At 35.9% G+C, this 26,056-nt stretch overlaps 2 protein-coding genes across 3 annotated transcripts in view; one reads left to right on the forward strand and one right to left on the reverse strand.

Annotated features, from left to right (window-relative positions):
* Nucleotides 1-10,098, forward strand: part of LOC110836179 (uncharacterized) — a 10,941-nt gene extending 843 nt beyond the window's left edge. The window contains exons 3-5 of the mRNA XM_022077072.2: nucleotides 1,871-6,404; nucleotides 7,655-7,731; nucleotides 8,501-10,098. Coding sequence (XP_021932764.2) covers nucleotides 1,871-6,404; nucleotides 7,655-7,731; nucleotides 8,501-8,582 — 4,693 coding nt within the window. The 3' untranslated portion in view covers nucleotides 8,583-10,098. The remainder of the gene's footprint in view (nucleotides 1-1,870; nucleotides 6,405-7,654; nucleotides 7,732-8,500) is intronic.
* LOC110836178 (TGF-beta activated kinase 1) overlaps nucleotides 1-26,056 on the reverse strand; it is a 44,121-nt gene that overhangs the window by 307 nt on the left and 17,758 nt on the right. Inside the window, exons 10-15 of one of the 2 annotated variants that reach the window (XR_015537926.1) lie at nucleotides 18,085-18,206; nucleotides 17,476-17,637; nucleotides 16,651-16,838; nucleotides 8,427-8,963; nucleotides 7,680-7,797; nucleotides 6,973-7,084 (exon numbers count right to left, since the gene is read on the reverse strand). Coding sequence is in view for 1 of the 2 variants with exons in the window: in XM_022077070.2 (XP_021932762.1) it covers nucleotides 16,710-16,838; nucleotides 17,476-17,637; nucleotides 18,085-18,206 (413 nt within the window). In the remaining variant the exon portion in view is untranslated. Of the gene's footprint in view, nucleotides 1-6,972; nucleotides 7,085-7,679; nucleotides 7,798-8,426; nucleotides 8,964-11,471; nucleotides 16,839-17,475; nucleotides 17,638-18,084; nucleotides 18,207-26,056 lie in introns of those variants that run through there. The other variant, XM_022077070.2, reaches the window with a different exon arrangement.

The raw sequence follows: 26,056 nt of genomic DNA on the forward strand, positions 1-26,056 counted from the left end.
CGTCCAATTCGCAACAAAACCAAGTGAGGCGTCCCTCTTTTTAAAGAAAAATGCCTCATAATTTGATATCAGAACAAAATGTACCTGTATCAACAAAATCGAAAAAATATTTTAAAAAAAAAATAAAAATCTAAATATAATCATAATTTGAAATCATTGTTCAAAGCATAGAATTAAATCAACTTGTTTACAATCAAACCAGAAGTATGAAATTCCAGATGTACCAACGCTAAAAAAATCTTTGTACGTTCTTTGTGTCTCCTGTCGATACATACGTGAATCGAACTTGTAAGTAAATATTTTCTTCAGATATTCGGTAAAGACTAAGAAAGTTTAGGCACACGATGACAACGGTCGCGCGGTGAGACACTCAAAATCAGTGGTCCTGATCACACCACGTAACTGTAAAAGTATGATCTGCCCAGGATTTGGCCAAAAGCTTAAAATAACAAGCTCAATTAGACGGCCGGTACAAAAATCCATGAAGTTCCCGAGTCGATCATACTAACCTTCAGCATCCAACATGTGGCAGACACGCAACCACGGCGAGAAATAAAAACGTCACTTTCCTGAACAATTACATTTCAAGACCCTTAACAGATCTACATTCAAAAGAAAAATCATCAAAAGTTGGCTCTGCTCAAGTGTTAGGTTATCTGACTGTCATTATACTCACAGATTCACCAGTTTTCATTTTGATGTTAGTGGCAACTGTGCGGAAAGAACCAGGGACCTTCTAAATACTACGCTAGTCTGCTAAACCCTTTCGCTGAAGACAGCAGTAGAGCCAGCTAGTGGACATGGTCCAACATAGTATTCTTATGATATTGTGTGGCTGACGATAACAGGATCTCTGGCACGCACAGGCTTACTTGGCATTTTCATTGACAATTCGCGTGTAGCCCAATCCTGAGTTAATTAAATGCACATATCAAGACCTGGGATACACCAAAGTTTGCGATATTGTGCTACAAGTAACAGGTCTACTAATTAAATTACTTTCTTCTTATTTTAATACATCTATCAAGTCCACAGTGGCTGCGCGGTCAATGGAACGACGGGTTCGAATCCCATCGAAGGCATGGATGTATGCTCCATATGATTGTAAACATATGTGATAGAATCTTAATATTACTGGGGCTCTGAAATTCGGATGTGCTGTGTCCAGACAGCATGCACACATTCTGCACAATCTCATTACACGTTGCAACACAAGAACATATTTTATATGAGACTTGAATGATATACAGATCGATAGCTAACTACGCACTTACGTAAATAATGAAGAAACAAAACATCAAAAGCAAGTCTCTTCCTTCAATTTACAAAAACTTGAATAAAAATTTTCTTGGATATTATCCATCGTCTAGTAAATATAAAACGTAAAACGACGTTTCGGAGATGGGACTCTATCTCCGTCTTCTGGTTCCTACACAGTTGGGCCCACTAGATAGAGCTAATCCCTATCTCCGGACCTCTTGGATATTATCCATCGTCTAGTAAATATAAAACGTAAAACGACGTTTCGGAGATGGGACTCTATCTCCGTCTTCAGGTTCCTACACAGTTGGGCCCACTAGATAGAGCTAATCCCTAACTCCGGACCCAACTGTGTAGGAACCTGAAGACGGAGATAGAGTCCCATCTCCGAAACGTCGTTTTACGTTTTATATTTACTAGACGATGGATAATATCCAAGAAAATTTTTATTCAATTGACTCTTCACCATCGTCAAGAAGTTTTAGATTTGAATTACAAAAACTTGCATAGCTACGTACTGGACACTACTCTTGCTTTGTATTCAAGAGAACGGGGGTCAAATATCAATCTGGAGACCAGTTAATACCAAAGAGGTTTTTTTTTTCTGCAGCCCACCGGAGGATCCGGGGGAAGGAGGATGTGCAAACCGCTGGAAGGATCAACTGATGACTCGGACCATTTCACCGAACAATGGACATGACAATATCTGCTCTTCTGCTGATGTATTCCAACTGGAGAACACCTGTTTGGTGGATCACCGCCCTGCAGGGAACACTCAAGGACATCCAGAATCAGCCACACGGTACACTAGGACCTCTCATAGAAGGCTCTTGGCAGCTCGTTCGAAAGACCCATCTGCAGTAATTCTAAAAACTCAAACTCCTCGACGTCAGATTAAGTATAGATCACTGAAACGACGCCAAGTTCCTGAGGAAAACCTTGGAGCAGGTATTTCTCAGCACCGACACAGATTGTCAACACGAACTTTATTGGCTGTGCAAAGTTCTGAGAGAACTGCTTCAGGAGAAATTGATAATACCAGGAGGGCTCTGCCCACAGAACGTGATGTACCCAGAAGGATGGCTGAGAAGACAGTTTCCCAAAGAATATCAGAGGTAGAGACAATGAGAAGGGTATCGACAGAAAGACGATCGTATAGCAAAACCAGTCCTGGGCGCAGATCTTTAGCTGAAGCAGATGTTACTAGGGGAATACCAAGAGAAAGGCAGGCTCACCAAAGAACAACAATGCAAAGAAGGACGCCTGAAGTTTATGGGTCCAGGAGAATGCTACCTGACAGTCAGCATTCCAGACAATTTTCTGCTGACCACAGGGCATCCGAATTAGATTTTTCTAGGATATCAAATGAAAGACGAAGTTCTCCAAGAAAGTTAACTGATCGTAAAATCTACGAGTCTGATACAACTAGTAAACTGCCAGGTGAACAGCAATTTGAAGGGAGGATGTCAACTGAACGCAGAATAAGCGTGCCCCACGCATCTAGGACATCAGAGAAAAGAGGGTTATCAAAGAGAAAGCTATCAGAACAAACGATTATCAAATTCGACCAAACTAGGGGAGTATCTACTGAAAGACAATCTTCTCGAAGACTAACAACATCAGACAGAGTTTCTGAAGAGCGATCTGGGTCTAGGGTATCTTCAGAACGAAGTTTCTCTGAAAGTAGACACTCTCATAGCCCCCAAGATGACTCTAGGAAAACTTCTTTGACAAGGATATCATCTGAACGAGCTGAAGTAAGCTGGAGTTCAACTGAATATTTCGGCTCTCAGCAACGATCAAGTTCAAGACGCATGCAGACAGAAGAAGGAAGAATTAATGCACAGAGGTCATCTTCTAGACGACATGGAACTGGACGATCTGAAAGTCAGCGCGTTAAAAAGAGCTTTGCTGAAAAAACAATTGATCCCGACAGAACGAATACCATCCGCAGCACAACCAGAAGCATCTCCTCCAGGATTTCACCTGGTCGCAGTGATTCCAGAATGCTCCGATCCTTCCGCATGACGTACAGAAGTTCCGCAAATGGCATGCCATTTGAAGAACGCCAAAATGTGAGGATATCTCATAAGAGATTATTTCATTCAGCTCCCTCAGTTCAACATTTATCATCTTTGTACTCCAAACAAAAGCAAAATGAGACACAATCTTCCAAATCAGTTTCTAGAATATTAGCACATCATCAAAATGTAAGAACATCCAATGACAGATTATCCTCAAGAATTTCATATAATCACATAGAAGCTTCTGCAATTTCTACAGTTCCTAGGACGAGACTGTCACCACCTCAGAAGTCAAATGATCACATTACTGCATTCAGAATTGCAGACAATCGAATTAATGTAATTTCCAATGAAAGAACCTCCTCACGTAGGGCAGCACTGAACCGAATATCATTAAACAAACATTTATCTCAGGAAAACTTTGCATCTGAAGAATGGCACAAGATAAGATTAAATCGTGAAAGGCAACCTCTTTTGTCGGAATTGTCTGGACATCGTGCTTTATTCAGAGCAGCCAAAGAACGACGACTTTCTCCTGATCGAATGTCAACAATACATTCCACACTAGCTATTAGTATCTCAGAGGAACGAATTAATTCAAGAACGTCTCCAACCACATATGGTCTCTTTGGAAGTGAAAGGCCAGTTTCTGGGAGTCCCTCAGACAGGCGACTACATCATGCTGTTTCCAGGCAATCATCTGAGTTCACTGCTTCAAGAACTACGTCCAATGAAAGAATCTTAATGCAATGGCAGAAACTGCTCTCAAGACAAACTGCTCTTCGTGGTGGTAGCATAAGACGCCGATTTACAGGGATGCCAATTTCTAGAAATAGAAACGTAATTGAATCTGCAAAACAACAGAGTCTCAGCAGAAGTTCAGAAGAAAGAGCATCAACTCTCAAAAATTCCAGAACGATGTATGCTGAACGTTTAGCCACTCTCGGGGGTTCAAAGATAATTTCTGGTGAACAACTTGCAAAACAAAGGGATTCTAGGTCTACTGAACACTTGGCACCTCTCAGAAACTCCAGAAGGGTTTCTGTTCAACGACCAACATATGAAAGGCAGTCAGACAGCTCTGTTAGGGAGCCCAGGACATCCACTGAGCGACTGAGATCCAAGAAAGATTCTGGATCTGCTGGACGTTTAGCAGACGTCAGCAAATCCAGAATAATTTCTACTGTACAGTTGACACCAAAGAAAGTTTATAGCAGATCTACTGAATATTTGGAATCTATGAGGAATTCCAAGGGAATTTCTGCACCTCTCAGACATTCTAGGACTTCAGTGGAACGTCTAACAATTCAGAGAAACTCCAGATCGGCTGAACGTTTGACAAACCTCAGGGACCCAAGGAAAACTTCTACTGGAAACCTGGAAGCTCAGAGATATTTTAGGGAATCTTTTGAACATTTGACATCTGTCAAAGATTCTAGAGAAATCTCAACAGAACGACTGGCAACTCAGAGGTCCACTAAACAATCACAACGTTTTGTGCCCCAGATTGTTTCTATAAGGTTTTCTGAACGAGTTAAACCCAACAGAGATTCTAGAATAATTGCTGAACGTGAAACACCCACAGCAGCTTCTAGAAGAATATCAGCAGGAATCTTAATAAATGTAAGGGACTCCAGAAAAACACCAACTTTCAGTGGGTCCAGGAAAATGTTAGAAGGTTCCACATTTGTCACACGTTATAGGATTTCTCCTGCACTACTGGAAAATGCAAGGAAATCTAGGATCTCAGTTGAGCACTTGGTATCTGTCAAAGTTTCTAGGAGGATCTTTAATGAACAACTGTCAAATCAGAGATCTCCTAGATATGCTGACCATTTTGTAACTTCTGCTGGACAACTAATTTCTGAAAGGAATTCAAAACGTTCAGTTGAACGGTTAACACACACCAGGAATTCCAGGATTTCTGAACGATTGGCATCTGACACAAACTCAAGGCACTCAGTTGAGCGATTAACGTCCAGAAGAGATTCAATTAGGATTATATCTGAGAGGGATTTTAGATATTCAGTTAGACTTTCCGCATCAATCAGAAACTTCAGGACATCTGCTGAACGTTTGATATCTTATACAGAATCCAGGCACTCATTTGAACGCTTTGCACCTGTAAGAGCTAACAGAAAGACTGCTCATAAGGGAGATTCTATTTCTTCAGTTGAACATTTGACATCAGTTAGGAAGTCCAAGATATCTGCAGAACAAACGTTAGAAAGAATTTCTAGATGCTGGGTCAAGCATTTGGCATCAGTCATAATGTCCAAGATTTCTGCTGAACGACTGGCATCTAATAGGCACTTGATTGACCAACTTGTATCTGTCAGAGATTTCAGAAGATCCACTGAAAGGAATGTTAGACAATCAGATGGGCGTTTGGCAACCATGATGGATTCCAGAATTTATGCTGAAAAACTGGCTACTAAAAGGGATTTCAGACGTTTTGAGAGTCTGACTTCTCTAAAAAATGCTCAAAGAAAGCCAACAGAAGGTGCATCAATTGTAAGGAATTCTAGGAGGACAACAGTAAACCAGCTGAGAAATTCTGTAAGGATTGCACATGAAAGGCAATCTTTATACATAAAATCTTCACCTGACAGACTAGCAAACAGAAGATTAATGAGTACTGCATTTAACAGATTGACCAGGCCCATCTCTGACCGCCATGTCTCTCAGCTAAAACCTATCTCTACCATCCATATCACTTCAAAGATTCTAAATGATCATGGTATCATGAGGATGTCAAATGTGAGAAACACTGGATTGCCTGATGGATACATCTCAAATAATCAAACTCTGGATCAGGGTTTGAGACTTTCTGAGAAACAATTTAAGGCCACGGATAACACAACACTGAAGACTGAATCATCCACAGATATTGGTTTGCTATTTGGAAGTGTGCAGACGTCTACTCTCAGTCCCACTCAATTTTCCAGCTGGTCTGATAAGGCCATTGAATACACAAAATGTGGACTGACTACTTTGACTATGATGTGGCCCTCAATAGCAATATGGAAGGGAGAAACTCTGAAATCCCTTGCAGGCTTCGATGTTATATCAGCATTCTCCTCCGAGATGGACCATTTCAACAATTTCTTTGCTGACAAGGTACATTTTACAAATTTCTAATAAATGATAATGGTTTACCAGTAAAATAGAGATAAAACTGTTCTTGTCTAAGCTCAACATACTAAATGTGCAGAAGTATAGATGTAAATTTCCACGCACTCTTACACCTTGACACTAACTATTAGTGAGCAGCTTTCCTCTCCAGAAACATTTCCCATAGGCACAGGGAAAGGACCCTTGGTAAACTTATGATAGGAGGCTGAGCGGATCTTAGAGCCATTCTAGACATAGCAGCAAAGAAATCATAGCTTCTTATTTATATGACATTTGTGGCACCAGAATTAGTAATGGAGTAGGTTCTGTCAGAGTACTACAGATCTCAAGTATAACCATCATTCAACACTCCATAACTGTCCAAGTTGTTATGATAAGACCAGTTAGCTGACCAACTCTGGACCTCAGCTGAAGTCTTAACCTCTAACCCTGAATTTTGCCAGAATAAGTTGTGTATTTTAAGAGGGTCAAGGAATGTTCACTGGAGACACTGACCACATTTGTATATAACATAATTAATTTACTGCATATAATAGCTCAATATTGTACTCACCCAGTTTATGTGTGTCGTAACTGGCCAAGGATTTGGCGTCATCCACTCCCTTCAGGACAAATTATTGCTTCTATTCACTTCTTACTGCACTGTACCAGAATTCTCCCCATCACTGCACATAATTCATTAAAAAAGTTAACAAATTAAATAAATAATTTTCATTTAAAGTTATTGGTAAATTACAAGCACAAGTCATGATACGTTTAACTTGCACAAATGACTTCATTTCCTTACAGGTTGGTTACAGGAGTATCCACTATACATATTTACATAGGACCTTCCGGTGGGTCCTTCTATGCTCTGTGAAACGACCAAAACTGGCTGTGCTGCACCATGCAGAAGGTCCTATCTAAATATGTGTATATACAATCTTGCCACCATGGTAATTATGTGTAAGGAGGCTCATGTTTCCATGGTTGCTTAAAAATGTCATTAATGAAAACTGTAAATAAGTAAAAAAAAAATTTAACTGGTATTACAGAGAAAGAAAGAAGTTCAAAGCAAAACTAGCTGACATATCTGAGCAACAAATCTCATTTGTAGCACTGATGTGGTTCAAAACAGACTCTGGATAGTTATAAATACCAATATATCCAGAACTTTATATATTTTACACATGAATGTTTTGAAATGTGAATTACATATCAGTGATGACTAATTCAGTTATGCTCTCAACTTCCAGCCAACCTCCAATTATGCTCATGTACCTGATGACCTGGCCTTCTTTCATTCCACCAAGGCAACTCCTCCTGTCATGAGGTAAATATTAACATTCAGCACTGTCGATCACTGCTTGGTTGTGGTGCAGAACAAAATTTTCTTAGCCTGAAAAAAAGAACAAATACTGAAACTGAACACGTTCTTGGCCAAAATTGAAACTTTCATAATAAACATGAACAAAAGCTGGCTTACATAACAGATCTAGGTTTATTAGTTTTACCACATCATGAACAATCATAAAGCCAGAATCAATGTTGGTAACTTTGACAAGTGTTTCAATTAAAAAATTAGAGTGTGAGAAGACAATTAATATGCATTCTTTTATACAAAGTGATCACATATTTGTCTACACGTTTCATATCCAAATGTACTGACTGTCACTAAAATTTCAATGCAAATTAAATTTTGATCCAGGTCAATCTAATGTAACCTGTAGTTTACATGAACCTCAAATCAAACTTTATAGATTTTATCAAAAGCAATTCATCTTTAAGCAAAACTGGTACATAACATATAATAAGGATATCAATAGGATCTGTTACATAAATTTTAATATTTCAATATAGCAAATATTTAATTAAACATGAGGGAAAATAATTTCTGACTACCTCAAGTGTAATTTGTTTTTCAACAAAAAAATTGTTTCTACAACGTCAAAGTTCATGTGCAATAAAATAACATCAGATTTAATGAGATATTCAAAATTTAAAAGTTAGAAAATATGTGCACTGCACCTTTCCATACTTCTGCTAGAAACTGTCCAGTCATCGAGTTCAGTTTGATCACTTTCCATCATGACTCATTGCAGGGACAGAAACAGAATACTACCTACTGTGATTCGTGGAGGTGTCACTGCAGCATTCATGCTACTATCAACTAAGTCCAAGTAAAGGGCACAACATTCCAGACCTCTTCATCCATGCATGTCCACATGCATTCATTAACACAATATAATTACATAGGTGCTTCTATAGTGTAAATTAACAAACTGATAATATAGTATGTAGAACTATAGCAACGTCTCAAATCATTGTTTAACAGGACAACTCTTCAATATTTACAAGTAACTAGAAGTACTCCTGATGTGATAGTTTGATCTGAGGTGTTCACCACAAGTCTTACATAAAACCAATACATTACATAAGAAGCTATATCTGAAACATCATAGGCCTATAAAACTTACAGAAAAAATTATGGGTTATATTCTTGTTATAAATCCACAATTTTAATCTTAAGACTGAATTTAGAATTCTTGCAGTGGATAAGATCACCTACAGAACAAAAAGAAAAAGACTCTTTTGATATTTTGAACATATATTTGTGTGTATATGAAGGTGGGTTGGATAAGACGACCGTCTTCCGGAATGTTGCTCTGTGTAGTCCCATAGAAACTGATCAACATATCAGAGGAGCTTACTGCCTCTATTATCACCACACTGAGCTGTTGATAGAGGCTGTAAGTACCTATTAAATGCTGGTCAATTCTTACCAGACTACACAGTGAAATATCCCATAAATTAGTCATCTACATAATCAACATTGTGAGAACCTGAAATTTCACCTACTGGGTTGAAGAGTAAGTACATACAAAGCAAGTTCATAAATGTTTCAATAAGTATGCACAAATCTTCTGACATATACTTACATTTCTAGTAGAAACACCTTATTGCTGAGAGCCTTTTCTTAGAGAAACACATTAATAAGCAAAGAGTTAACATTAACACTGGGTAAAATCATCACTGATTAGAATTCAAATATAAAAAAGAAATGCTCCTTATAAATTCTAATGGGTCAAATTCTCAAGAAACTACTCTTTCCTAGGTCTTACAACCATTCATTGTTAAACAGTTTCCTGAAATGCGACATCAAACCATAAAGTACTCCTGAAATTATGCATAGATATTTCAAAAATAGTAATTCCAGTAAAATACTGAACTTACTTTAATCTCAAACTTGAACGTTTCCTTCACAGTCATACAAGTGGTAAATGTTGGTAAAGATTCTCACACCATTTACTCACATTCAAAATGTACTTCAGAATCTATCAAGATTGTTACTATACCTTCATCTTTTATTCAAAGAAAATTATGGTGATCACAACTTTAAGGTCCATGTCCCATGTCAAACATTAGGAACAAAAAAACCACATAAAAATAAAATTAGTTTAACTGGTTTATGAACACTGACCAAGACAAAATATACTTTATATATTAAGATGTTTCTAAGGAATGCATTCACTAGCAAGAGAAAGAAACATACTCTTTGTTTCCTGAATACTGCAACTCCAAAAATATGAAATTGTCCTGTGATATATATTTGCTTACATGTACATTGTAATTTATGTGGATGTTCTACTTGTAGTTGCATTGTTAGAATATTAAATAAAGTGCAGCATTGAAAAGTCCAGTGTGTTGTTTCAATGCAAAATCATCCATAACATGACCCAGGCATAACTGTAGTCATTTCATACCAATGAAAGAATGCAGTTACCACACAAGTGATGTTATTAAGAAAGCACGGACACAAATTTTAAGAGGAGGATGCTGAATAAAATTACTTGACTCACAAATGTGAGTCGGTGAGTTGATGTAAGTGAAAACCAAAGGACAAGATTTTGCATATTTAACCTTCAGAAACTAAAGCTCATATCAACAATATTTAAAAATTCAGTACCTGCTTCTAAGAAAACATGTCTCCATTACAAAGATCAACTGGTTAATTCTGTCTAGGGAAAACAATTGCTGTTCATTCTGAGAATCACAAGAAACTCATAAACATACCTTGAAGGGAAAATGCAGACTCAATGATTAAAGCATGTGGTACATACTGTTACCACCAAGATTTAAAAGGTTAATACATACAAATCTGTGAAAGCAGTCACCTAAAATGTGTGCATTCTTTTCAACTACTGCCATATTTTAAGCTTTAAAAACAATGTGCATTTTGGTATCTCAAATACATTCTTTTCATGGATACATGGGCTATTTGTCAGCTTACCTGCCCCTCTCCCAATCTGTAATCAATACATCTATCCACTCACATGTAGAACCAACTTCATGTTCCACGAAATATACACAAGACAAGATATATTTGAAATGTACTGAGAAATGCAATAAAACCACTCACAAGGCATTCATAACAATTGTAAACAACCATTAACTTACCAGTACAGGTTAATACTGCAGCACAGAAGATAGACACACTACACACATTACCACATGACAAAATTAAATATTCACACTCTTTTAGTAAACAGCTGATGATGTATTTTTCTTATGCAGTAACTTGACTTTGACCACCTTCCCCCCCCCCCCCCCTCTACAGATCTACATAACGCTGAAACAATGTTCAGAGTGGTATTTTCTAAAAGATTTTGACCCAAAATTTTCATGAAAAATGTTGTTCTCAAAACAGAACATTATGCACTTACATGTCTTGAAAATGAGGAACACAATAGACTTGTAACAATCAACTGATTTTCAAGCTGGATATGAATATGTTCATTATCAGATAAGGGAGTTTATGGATGTATCCAGAATATGTGGTTTGAAAGCCACTCTTCAGAAAGATAGTACTTTGGTTATAGACAATGAAGATCACCAGGAATATAGTACTTTAGTTATGGATACTGAAGATCAATAGGAAGGTATTGTGTACATCCATGTGCCATCAAAAGATAACTAAATAATTCAGGATCACGAATCCTGTAACAGAGGGCCCTGTGAAAAAGATATCTAAAAATGAATCAACAAGCTTAAGATTATGCATACACAAAGAAATATTTGTTTCTACTTGAATGGAAATTTATTATCATTAATAAAAAGCCCCATTTGTTTCATTTTGACATTACTCCAAATGCAGGGGGCATACTTAACATGTGAGGAAGATTACAAAAAGTTTCAAATATTTCATGTGCTATATACTTCACAACTGGTCTTAAAATGTACTTACATATATATACGTCTTGTAATAAAATAAATCATGGCTGACATGCTTATTAGTTACCAAAATAACATTTCTTCTCAGGAAGCACATTTTCCTCAACAATAGCCTTGTTATACACTTTCTATTTTGTCATTTAGTCACTTTAATTTCAATAGTTACTACTTGTTATTCCAAAACTTTTCATCACAAATAATAAATAACTGTAGATATGGGTAAGTACTAGTACTCATGTTATAACACTTCTCTTTACATTATGTAAACACCATGTTAGCATTACCGGCCACCCAACAACTAGACAATCTAATTTAAAAAAAAAAAAAGGAATAAGAAGATGCATGGTTCCATCTTATGGGCACTTCAGTTGCATAAAGGGATTCCTCCATCTCTGCCTGGGATGCAGAAGTTGGTAAGGTCAAAAGACTGGCTGCATTAAAATATGTTTACACTTGTGTAAAAATCAACTATTTATTCGCAATTCAAACTGATATTAAACTACTAATACTTTTGGACAAGAATATATGGAATTGTTGTGTAAGTGTCCAAGAATTGTTGCCAACCGCAGATTCAGTGTTTTGGATTTTGGGGGGGGGGATTACTTTTAGATAAATAAAACTGCTACTTCAATTACATACTTTATATAGTTCTGAATAAGACAGAAGATCACTGATGGAGATTCAATATGAATTTGGAAGGTGATGGTCATGACCAAACATTAACCTGGAGATATTTAGGAACATCACAAAATTACTCAGTTAGGAGTCAGAAGCCTAGCCAATGTCTGAATTCGTACACCCAGTATATAAGTCAAGAGTATTACTCTTCACCAATCAGTCTGGTATCATAAAAAAATTCCTTTTACATCTGTAAATGTTGTCATCAACAAAGTAAGTGTTTCATCCAAAATAACTATGCCCTCTGTGAACCTACTTTTCAGAGGTACAGAAATTATCAAGTTCTGAAAACTTGACTGTCATGATCTGTGGGTAGCCAGCGGTCTTGTACCAGTCACTGAAATAAAAAGTTCAGCCACATGTGGATAATGTGATGTAACACAATACACAAAAAGTAAGTAGGCACAAAGTTATGCATACTATATAGAGTACAGACTAGTGGGAGAAAGAAAATGTTTAACACAATTAATTTTTATTCAAGCAATTTTAAAGTAGAATAAAACCTGAAGGTGGCAGTCTTCTAGGTTGTTGACATGCAAACACCTCTGAAACATTGGTAAACTTGGCAGTCATCTTCATACTCACCACCATCAGAACCTCAAATTTCACTCAGTATAAAACCTGTTTAAAAAAATATTAAGGCAAGATTCCATTAAAATAAATTAAATCTTTTGTAATCCCACTAAAACGCATGTACAAAGAGGCTAAGTTGTCATCTTAATAAATTGATCATCAGTAAATGTTTTAAACACATAATTGAGGCCATTTTCATAAATTAATAAGTTTATGCATTTCTTGTTTGAAACAGCAGAATAACCATTTACTGTTCCTCAATATGAATTTCCTTCATTGTCAGTTAAATTTCTATCGACCTACTATAAAAGCTTCACTGGTAAAATTTCAGCCATCTCTAGGTTTTTCAGCTAAGTATATAAATGTACTGTTTAAATTGAGAAATCATAAATCATAATGTCACTTTACACCAGAACTATTTAAGTTTTTGTAAAATGTCACATTTGTATATAAAGGTACAGAAGAAACAGTGAAAAACATTTCAAAAGTTTATTCATTCAGTTATTCTCTTTAAACTGCTTAAGTCATGCTGCGTGAAATGAGATCTTTAATCTACAAGATAGTGGAACCAGCTACCGATATTCATTTCTTTATTTGTTGTTGAAGAAAATACCTATCACATACTGCATGTGGGAAATATGTGTGCTCTGAACTGGAGTACACATTTTAACTCTTAAAATTCTTGGTACTGTACTTTGACTTATTCTATATCGTAGAATCAATGCAGATTACAAGTTTGCCTTCCAACTCATTGTACTTCTCAATTCTATTTCATTAATGTTAATACACAGGTACATGTACAGCCATCCACTATTCAATTACTTTTGAATGAAAAAATAATTTTCATCATTCTTTAAGACATTTTCACATATCTAAAGTTAAATTTACCACTACACTAAAAAGCATTTTAACTGCACTGCAGTCAATGTTTTGCCAGTCTTAATCAAATACGAAACTCAATAATTTGTTATTGTATAGTTCCTAACGGAAACATCTGTGAAAGGTGTAGGCCACCACAGAGTAATTATTTTTAATACCTTACTATTAATAATACCAATGTGGCAAAAGCATAAATTTCTTAGCTGAGAGGAGCAAAATGAACTTGGGAAAATCTATACTTACTCCTCCATCTGTCATACAAACCACTTTAGCCAGGCATATGAAATTTGTTGCCGAGACATTAGAAGTACGCTCACAAATTTTCACAAATCATGTGTTGAGAAATACAATGAATGCACAGGCATACCTCTGAAGTTTATGTCTAACAACTTTCAGGTACTAGAAGTGAAATTTTGAACACAGATAGGTCAGATACAGAGTCTGCTAGCCTCTTCTTATGCATGGTAACACTTAACCCTTAAGCTACTACATTCAACTATCCATGCCTAAAATGCACTACATGGGCACCAAATATATCAAACTTGCATTAATACATGCCAAGCACAATTATCAATCACTTAACAGAATATGGGTTCAAACATATTTGAAGGCAGAACATAATTTCAAAGGTTACTCAAGGAATTAAAATTTCCAACTTCTGCACTAAAAGTTTTACCTTAATTTTTTTAAGATATTTATACAGATAAGAGGCAGATGGATTCTAGTTTTATGCATTATTTGGATAGCATGCTACTTGAGAGAAGGTTCATAGAAAATATTCTTATTTCACTGCTTGTCTTACATTAATAAAACTTTTAAATATAGCATGTACTACTTAGAGTTAATACTTTCATTATTCTTACACTAGTATAGTTTTTGCTATTAACATAACTTGATTCTTCCACATCCTCAGAGACAGTTACCTGTGCACACCCAGTGACCAACAACTTAATTACGATAATTATGATATTCCAATTGGAAGTTTCCACAAAGAACATCAATTCTATTTAAAAACTGCTGAAATTAAATTTACAACACCCAGTGTGTTAAACCATCACAGCAGTCTAGTTTGCTTCAGGTGTCATATTTTTCAGTTTTGTTTTTATTACAGTCAACTAGCAACTATTCAGTCACTTTTTCAGGTGAAGAATTTTTAAATTCAGTAACAAGTAATTTCTGGAAACTTAAACTGTGTTCCATCAATATTCATAATTTTTCTTTGTGAAATTCAGACTTATATTTGTGAGGACTGGTTGGAAACTAATGAGACTAGACTTCAATCCACGTCTCAACATGTTAAAGTCAATTTGGTTTGTATCAGTTTCATTTCTTCTGATTAAACTGTGAGGAAGCACATGACATGAAATGAAATTGAATAATGGTTATCAAATTTTGCACATAAATTTACTAACCAACTATAAGAATATTGTCAAAATATCTGCAGAGTTTAAAAGTGTTAACACACAAGTGCTTTTGATTTCCACTATATGACTTTATATGTGATGACAGTATAGAATACAGACACAGTTTGGAAGATGTCCAATTGAAACACCACCATAAATAATCAAAATCAAAGCGAAGATTATTGGGGACCCTCATATCACAGACCAAAAGCTGGCAAATTACATAAAACTGGAGTACAAGTAAAATGCTGCAAATTAAAATATGTTGAGTAAGAGAACATAACACAGCATAATGTTGTAGTGCCAGCACTCACTTGCCAAATCTGGCTTCATGTCATTTCATGCTCTGGCCTGAGATAAAGAAAAAGCTCCATTCAGATTGCTTTAAATCTAATACCGAACTAAACAACACATCAGAGAAGGGCTTTTCCTTAAATACTTGAAAAATCAACATCGGGACATTTTCACAGAGAAAGTAGGGATCTAATGCATAATGACACCATTTTCTTCATATTTTAGATTCTACAGGCCATATACCTCATTACTTTGTAATGAATACCAAATATGTTGTGAATTTTAAAACCTTACATCACTGTGCATAATGTCTTCCTAATCCTTGTTTTCATATCCACCACTTCTGCAGATTATCAACAGCTGATTTAATTTCATAAACTCACTCATGAATATACTATTCTTCCAGATGGAACTGAAATTCTCCTTAATACTCTATTCGGATATCAACTATATAAACTCCATGAGCACAACCACTAAACCTTTTCTTTCTTGAGTCTTCAAGGTTTTGTATGTCCTATTATCTTGCAGAACTCAGAAGATATGAAGAAAGTCCATACACTGATGGTAACGTCACGTACACTGTGGTACATAAAGTCACTAGAGATGACTAGAGAATGTAAAATTGTGATGTCAACTTTTCATTTTATGCTTCAATAAACAGAGACTGCCCAAATACATCAACTTTCAATGTGGCAAAAAAAAAAGTATATGAACTAAAGTAAGGTAATTACAGGGAATCCCAAAGATAGTATACTGTCACTGATGTGCATTTCCCTTCTCCTCCTTGTAGCCAATCAGAGCAGACAGACCAAGTGGCAGTTACCCTTACTTTGGTCACCAAATTAAAAGTTAATGTAGCAAGGTAGTACTCTGCTTCATCAAGAATGCTAACACCTTCTCAGCACGGGCCCTCTCATCATCCAGACACACTGCACACATACACCAGCCAGCTACTTGAAGTATGCACATTTAGTTGCCAACACTGCAAACCAGTACTGTTCAACTCATCAACCTTTCATTCTGTTCATTCACACCAAAGGCCCTCTTGGTACCCTGAATTAATATCACAAATAGCATCCTTATAGTTTCTTTATATCAGAAAATATCATTCTAAGCATTTCAGACTGAACGTATTTCTTGTTGTTAAACTTTGTTTTGACCAGTCATGCTTAGCTTCTCTGGATAAAACGTACCAAGGATACCTCCCAGAGTACTTGCTGCTGATGATGGGATGAAGTGGGTTCAGTTGAGGTTAGGGTACATGGGAATGGTTTTGGTTTTGCACAACTACCCAGCCATCATCACCCACACTGGTTCCACGTTGTCGTTTTATGATATCGAGCTGCCTTTTCAGATTTTGGTGTAATGCCAACAAATTCGCCTAAAAAAAGAAAGAGCAATTTTAAAACCTTACTCTCTCAAACACAGGTAACATAATTTGTACAATATCATTCCCTTTTCATTCGATTTTGTATTCTTATACCAAGAAAGTAGAAAGCATGTGGAGGATCTTTCAGTGTGAATACACATGTCAACAAAACATCAACACCAATTCAAAATTACGAAGGAACCTCTCACTATCCCCTTACCATATTTCACTAACTTCGTTTACAAAAGTCAGTGATAAAAAAGCTGGCTCAATCTCTTACATCAAAAATCATGAAACAAATAAAAGCAAAATATGTTCTCCAAAAATTTTTGTTACCATGGTTACCATGGGAAATCCCCAGCCAAGCAATAAACCACAACAGAGACACCCTGATCATGCAACTGTGACACCACTGGTGTCATTTACAAAGGGCAAAGGTCCTTATACTTCATTCTTCCACCTTGAATTTTATACTTGGTGCTATCCTTTCAAGTCTTGGGTGAAGAAATTTTTCACTGATCGCAGCTTTAATACATAAGAATAGATTACATGAAATACTGGTTCTTATTTTTACACTGTAAAATGCAGACATATAAATTATGAAATAAAATATCATATTTCCCACTAACTTAACAGTAATTTTACACACCTTTTCATTTTCAAGCTTTCTTAGTTCCTCTTGGTGACGCTCAGAATCCTGCTGGTCCAGCTGACTCAAGCCTTCAGCTTCGCTAAGTCTCTCTGCCAGCTGGGCTTTGTGGCGAGATAAGTATGCAATTTCCGTCTGTACCTTCAAGTACTCCTGTGCCAGCTAAGAAAATATATATATATATAATTCACACTCCAGACACTACAGAAATGCAAGGACACGTGCACACACACAACTAAAATTTCAAAGCAGATTTATCTGATTCCATTAAATTATGAACATTTTAACAACAATTTGTATACTTTACAAAATTAGACACATGAAGTAAAATGCACTTAAAACAGTCTGAATATCTGATTTACACGTGTCTATAATTTATAATTTGGCATTATATGACAAGTGATAAAAGCAAAACATTTCAGGATTGTAGTGCCTAGATAACCTTTTACCATCTACTAACCAGATTTTTCAAAGTTCTTTGTTTATTCTTGTAAGAAAGCCTATCTGCCAGCCCCCAAGCTGAACTAGTAAATTTACAACACTGGAAGTCAGTCATATTCCCAGACACCTGGGTTATATCAGGCTTGCAGCAGATCAGGAATTATTTACCTGCTTGTGCTGCTCAAAGATCTGCACAGACTGCTGGCATGAGGTGTTGGGGGTGATGGGATGAAGCTGTGGGTCCAGCATGAGATAAACATTGTCCAGTTCTTCGTGGTGAGTGCTGCTGCCTACACAGACAACACAAACATAGACTCTTAAGGACTTCTTTTTAAAAATCTTACACAAAACAAGTATGTGTGATGTGAGAAACCTCAAAAGGAGAGAGTTGCAATATTATGCAACATAATACAACAAAAACCAAATGACCAAACTATATTTAGTATTTGTAAGGTGTACATACACTAACTTAGGAGAATCATCAAAATTTCAGGAAAAAAGTAGTTGCCACTACATATTTATGCAGAAATTAAATGTAATAACAAATAAAAGGAAACTTAATATCCAGCCATCATACTTTTTACAGTATTTCCAGATGAAACATAAGTCTGAAATTCAGTACACTAATAGAAGGCAGTAATAAACTGTTTACAAAAATAAAAAAATTTGAAGAATCGAGTTCCAAAGAAATGTAACACTCTTCTACATTTTGCAGCTCCTAAATGTATGTCTAAACAACTAACAAGAGCATGTTTATAAATGTCAGTTGAATCCAGTCCACACCTTCTCATCCTATTTCAGTAAAATCCATGTTAATTACACTTATTCTATGATCTATCAAGTAGACACTTCCCATTATGTTCATTGAATAATATCATTTCCCCTACACGTGCAATGTTTCCTACCCATCTCATCCGTAATATAATCATTCTATGAAGTTTGCAAATTTCAGGATCAGACCAATACAGAAGTATAAAGGTCAATAAAGTTCTCATATAAGACTTAATCTCTGAACAGAATTTTTAAATAACTATTAATCAGACATTTCAAACTCAATGGTAAAGTCATAAACAGTTTTAAGGGATGCGTCTTGTTGTGTGTTAAATGTTAGGTTGACTGTCTACACAGCAATTCTTGAGTTTTGTTTCAATGTTTATCAAGATTCCACTACAAGTTTCAACCTTAATTGGTCATCTTCAGGTGCTTCTCTTTAAGTTTTCGAAACTAATAGACATGACTGCTATTTCGTACACACATTTTCTGTTGTGTGTATACAAATTAGCAGTCATTCTTTGCAAATGCCCTTGTAATTTTAGTCATAACACATTCTTGTGTTCAAATCTAAAGTCATCCGTACTGAAAGAGTTTCCAAAATGGTGTGGCAATATAAATATATTTATGTTAATTTTCAGTCATGTGTACAATCCAATTAATAAAATAATAAAATTAATAAAAAATTAAAAAATAAAATGTTACAGTATCTGGTAGCAGCAAGAACAAACACTTGATTTGCTCCTTTGTTACTTGTGAAGGGACAATGACCTATGGTGTCTGTCACCCTATCATGGGTGTGGAACATTCACTGAGTCAGGTGTTGGAAAATCAAATATATCCAGAGCTCACTATGATTCCTTACTCAAAACCGCTGGTTGCTGAAACAATGGAATTCATTTCTTCTTACCAATCACAATGGTGGTACATCATAAGTCTTAACTTGCACCTGAGAGGGATTGATTATCCGAAAAGAGGTTTTCATGGTCTTCCTGTCTCTAAAGTATAGTGACTGGGCCACATGCTAGATAACTGAGTTCTGATTCCTGGCAATGCAGGACTATTCTCTTTTTCACAAGACCAAACGAGGTCTGGGACCCACCCAGTCTACTATCCACTAAGTACAGGAGTTCCTTCCTTGAGGGCAAAGTGGCCAGTGCATGACAATGACCACTCACCTCCTTCTAGCACCAAGGTCATAAATACAAATACTTATACAACATTGGTTGAAAATAAATAGACAAAAAAACAGGAAGAAGGCATCTGAAACATAATTTTCTTGGATATGGAAGTCGCCCATTAAAAGCTAAGGAAAAACTGCTTCATGATAAAAATACTTTCTCTATATCAAAAAAATAATATATTTCATAAATTTAAATAAAGCATGCAAATTATTTAACATTTGAAACATAACCTTACAAAGTATTTCCCATCCAAAGTTTGTACATTAATATTCTTATGTCTAACACAGTAAAATAGTAATATTACATGTCCACTGTCATGGTTTACATGCTATAACATAGAGAAAAAGAAGGCATTTAAATTATCTCACACAATAGTTCAGGGTATGGTGAAATTAAATAATTTAATTGACTAGGGAAACTGGTGATAACATTGTAAGATTCTCTTGAATCCTTCCAAATGGAATCTCATTCAGAATGATCAAAGAATTCATAAGCACAGTTTGTCTAAATTTCATAGTCAGTTAACTGTAACTGATCGACACCTAACAACAAACATTACAATTCAAAACAAATCTTTTTAATACAATGGAAATAAAGTGTTTCATCAAACAATAAAACTTACATGTGCTACTGACAAGGAGCCAACTACACTGCACAACATTGCAACTATCACACATAATGATGTGTAAAGTCAAAGGTCAAAGCACCAGTATTACCACCACCACCACCACTACAAGACAACAGTGAGGGCAAGATACAGCACACATGCAGCACACAGAAGGAAGGCAGTGAACTGGCATGAGAACAGCCAACACAAACCCCCAAGCTGCTATATCAAGGATGGTGACTCATAACAACAGCAGATGCTAAAAATGGCTCTATACAACAAGGCAAGGCAAAGCAAAGCAAGGAAGTTCTCTTTCTGCAAACTCTCAGACCATGAATTGCCTCCTTCCATTCCCTTCCAGAGCTCAACTAGGATTCATGCTCTTTATAGGAATACAGAAAACATCCACACACAAATGTGCGACTTTAGCTGGTAACTGCATTAGTTCCTGAAATTCCATATTAAGATAATTCAAAGTGAAGATTTAAAACTGATCTCATGACACACAACATACACAAATGAAAGATTTTATGGAAGAAGAGCAACAGAAAACATGTGACTGTATAATATTCTTTAAACCTACAGGTTAAATCTGCAGTTCCCAACCATTTTCAGTTCTTTTCACAATTTAGCCACCAAGAGGAACTCAGACCCTCAGGCTCAAATATTTGTGCACCTTCCAGCTCAAAGAGAAGGGATAAAACAACATTCTTCTGATTATTCTTCGTAGCATTTCTCAGGATTTCCAGGATCACTATTCTGACAATGGAAACCCCCCGCATAATCCACATACGACAAGGTTTTATGTAAGTTGAGCTTTCATCACCACAGGAACCAGATCCTAAGGCCACACAGACAGTACTAATAGCAGGGAATTTCTTGACCAGCTACGAACTAGTGACACAGCTTAATGGTTAGCACTCCTGCTTCATATTTGGTAGGTCCCAGGTACAAATCCTGGGCCAGAGATTAGCAATCCTGACTACAGTTTTTCAAGGCTTTCATGGTCTCTCTGAGCAAATGCCAAGACAGTATTCAAAATTATGTCAAGACTGCTGCCTTCCATATCCTTTCCCATTCATTATACATAAATTATCCTATCACACAGTAAGATCAGATCTCAGGATGATTCTAAACAATGAATTTTGCAGAAGACGGTCACCATGTATTCTGAGGTCCTCACATTCATCTGCAATAACTTAGAATAACCACAAACAACAACACATGCAAGACAGTCAGTTCTTCAGTCGATATTTGGCCCTTGGTATATTCCAAATACATGTGTCATTCTGCTTTTCACCCAATCCATTAACTAATAACATTCATGTGACTACCAAGAAACAGTATATTTCTATGCCATTAGCTAAACTCTAAAAACAAAAAAATAAATTATTCTCCCAATGGATGCTGTAGAAGGTAAAGTTGATACCTGAGGTTCTCAGAGTGGCAAAGATGTCGCCAACTTGACCACCGTGAGAACCTCAGATCTTGAATATAACCTTATTTCAGCTGGCAATGTAACATATGTTTTTTTTCTGGCACATCTGCAACTACATTTAAATGTCTTGCTTCAGTTAAAACACAACTTCAACTGTAAATCTTACAAACGGTGCAACATTTAACAGCAACTTCCACCTCAGTCTTTGTCAGTGGGCCAATTTCAAACAAACAATACAGACATCATGAGAAGATGCCTCACACTGTTAAACACTTCAACTAACACAATTTTTCCATTATACATATCCTCTAACAATGAACATTAAACAGAAATGTTAATTATAGGCATCAATAAACAGTAACTAGATTTTATATTTCAGATTATATTTATGACTTACACCGCAAAAATCCTCAGTCAGGGTAATCAGTCATTGGGACAAGATTTGAAGCTGGAACCTCTGAACACGAAGCAGTGCTAACCACTCAAACACAAGACACATCATTTTTACAGCAAGAGAACTTACTTTGGCAAGGAAGCCCTATGATTCTATAATACCACTATACTGAGAGATTTTCATCCAGTTCACATCATCACAACCTATTTCCCTACAATCCATGTTAATAGTATCCTCCCATCAGTATCACAGTCTTCTAAGCATCTGCTTTACAAAAAAAAAAATCTATATTATCCCAACACATACAGCCCATCTTTCTTGGTAATTAAACTAACAAAACTAATTGAGCTCAAATAAAAACTCTATCAATACAACAAACTTACAACAGGCTTTAAATTTCACCCTCCAATCAATCTACTACATGATCGTTTTCCAATTAGTTTCCATACCACATTTTCATACATCCACCTTATCCACTCTTAAATGTTTAAAATGTAATTAACAGGTTTAAAAAATGTTTATAAAAATGTAAACTTAATATTCTGACCTACACCTCCAAGACAAAGTAACGGATTTAAACAAAACTTGGCAAGAGAAGATTCTTGGTGTAAAATCACAATGTCTGTATTTGGGAATTCTGGAGTACAGCCAATAACCAACAAAAATTTAGTGTTCTGTAAAGGCTTCTAACAATGGATAATTATTTATACCTGTATTACACTGGGCAATGTCCACTGTCTGAGGTACATTTGATATACCAGTACATGAAAATATGCAGTGATAAAACCAAACGTCAATGGAAAAATCACATTGTACATTTCGGGTTCTAAGCTTCAGATCATACCTACACACAGTGTGTTGCATAAGCTCAGTTTCTATTTAATAAATCAGGGTATACAGAGCCTTCAAAATAAATAAATTTCAATGACATCCTGAGTGCATCTGAAATTTGCTTTCACAGATTGGTGTCAATTCAGCTGACTTGGAAAATTGATAGCTAGACAGACAAATACAAAAAAACACCTCCATGATGTTTAGCTAGTGTCGTAATAACACCATTTGTTCTCCTTGAATGCTGGGTATTAATTTGCAAGCATGTCTGTTTCAAATCCATGCCCTTCTTCTCCATCAGCAAGGACAGTTACAACCAGAACTCAACTTAGCCACCAACTCTAATAAAAAAAAATGGCAGTACTATCATATTACCACTACACCTTAACACTTTTACATGACTGGCAAGAGTTTCTATACATTATGAAATTGCATCACTTATTAAAGTCAGGACTGAAATACTGCTGGTGGCCAAACACAGAAAAGAATGGAAGTGGGAACAAGAGGAACCTCAAAGACACTACATGTTTACTATGACTGGTCAAAAATTTGTGGTCATGCAAACTACCTAACTTCCAATCTCCATAAAAACAAATGTATCCATCCATGTGCTGCTGTGTTACTACTCTGGACTTTGAACTTTCAGAACTTTGTATCTTTAGAACTATTGAATCATATGCAATGGTGCACATCATGTGACATGCTTTACAAGAGAACAACATGCCAAGAGAAAAACCCAAAGGAGTGTGATGCCAAATTTTGAAACATTATATACATCTAATGAAATGTGTCTGTGTGCCTTAAACTTTTAGTGCACATGTTTTCATTAACTCTTCTAAACCTACCAAACATATTTTTGAAAATAAAATTTTGACACATGCATGTAACTCTTAATTACAGATGAGCCATCTGAGGTTGCCACAGCAGCGGAGATGTCAATGTTAGTCTGCTGGCTTGTAATACCATGTGGTATTGTAAGTAAATACCAACATTTCAAAAATACATACTGCCTCAACCTTCAGCCCTAAAAAATGGAAGCAGTATGTTCCTCCAAAACGTTGGTAACAACACAAATCCCATATGGTGTTAAAAGCCAGAAGGCCAACATCTACAGATCAGACAGTTGTTGAATTAGACACATGTTAAGAAACAGATCTTAAAAGCATAAATGTCTCTTGAAAACAAATAAAAAACAGTTTTAGTAGTCACAGTTCCTTGGAAGTCACGCTGCACCTTCCAATAAAAGCTTCATCTACATAACACATACATGAGTTGGTTTCCCTTCCTATGTACATTTTTAAAGCTTTTCTTTGCAGTGCATTTCAAATCCAGCTGTGGTTATTTCCACTGGTTGTATGGTGAGTCACTGAGTTAGCTGAGGGAGGGGCTGCAGCAATGCAGCCTATAATTAACTTGTGTCACATGCATGCTCATACTCACATACAGGGCAAAGACAAGGCAAGCAACACATCAATCCAAGGGTGTGACACTAAGTGGCATAAGCATTCATTTAATCTATAAGAGTGAGAAAGAGGAACTCCATATTTGGAGAACAATACAGTGAACAATGCTTATAATGGTACCACAGAGAACCTGAACATCTTTCCAATTTCAGAAAAGTTTCTAACAAAGGGGCTTCAATCTGCATGCCTGATCTTTATCATGTGCTCTACTTAAGATAAGGACAAGTATGTAAAAACTAATATCACCAAATGTAAATTTAATCTGAGGTTTTAATGCACCTGGAGGACCTAGCATGTACAGCATATCTTGATTCCTGGAACTAAAATAAGATTTTCAATGCACTAGCAAGCCCATATAATAAGATAAATGAATTGTATATAAAATCAATAATAAATTATTCTGAAGTATAAAATAGCAATAATTCTGCTATTACTATTACTACAGCCAATGATGATGATAAAGTAATAATCACTATAACAAACTGCAGCATTTTAAATAATAATAAAGAAAAACCTGACTCAATCAAAATCAGATCACATGATTATCTGTGCACAAGACCAGCATTTTAGTTCAAGAGACAAATTTAATTGTATTACTGAACCATAAGTTTACATTATGATATTATGGAATTAACAAAAGAACAGAAAAGTGGGCTTTATGAGATGTGCCTGGAACTCCTTGTTTAACATCAAAATATGAACATTTCAATTCTAATTAGGGGCTTCAGTGATGTATTTGTCCCATCAAAAGAAATGCTTTAATTTTAACCATGTTTTCTAAAATATGCCAATCACAAAATGCATAACTCTCCAGTTCTGGTCCAGTGACTTACTTGATAGCTTGCAAATAACTTCTTTTAACTACTCTTGTCAAAAGAAAATGTTGCTCCTTATCATTATCACCTATGATACAACAGGCATGTTCTAACTCTGCATGTATTATATAAACTACAGTTTCAATACAGTCTTTAATGGCTTCTGCATACTTTCTGTGGACATTTCTTGTCAAGAAAATATTGATTTTTAAATGTTCTTTTGGTGTGTGTGTGTGTGTGTATGTATGGATTAATGTGACGCTTTTTTTATTACTAGTAACATCACCATCACTGCCACCATTATCACCATCATTAACATAATCACCATTATCATCACTTCTATTATTTCTTTTCATTTTATTCACAGCTAGCTTAAATGATTATAACATCTGATTTCTATTAAACTATGATTTATTGTTGTTATTGTTACTATTACATTTCTTATTTATTCACAGATTTTATACTATTAACCATCAACAAGAAACATTAGGCAGAAAAAAATCATACTTATCCCAAAATACATCAAACACATAACCACTATAGACCAGATGCTGAACAAGGTAAATAAAATAGAAAAAAAGATTTGTAATACTAAGATGGGAGCTGGAATAAAAAATAAAAAGTATGTTGAGTGACA

This window comes from Zootermopsis nevadensis, unplaced genomic scaffold, assembly GCF_977971745.1.
Source record: "Zootermopsis nevadensis isolate Lab colony 2312 unplaced genomic scaffold, Znev_1.0 Znev_ptg000030l, whole genome shotgun sequence".
NCBI classification, from domain to species: domain Eukaryota; kingdom Metazoa; phylum Arthropoda; class Insecta; order Blattodea; family Termopsidae; genus Zootermopsis; species Zootermopsis nevadensis.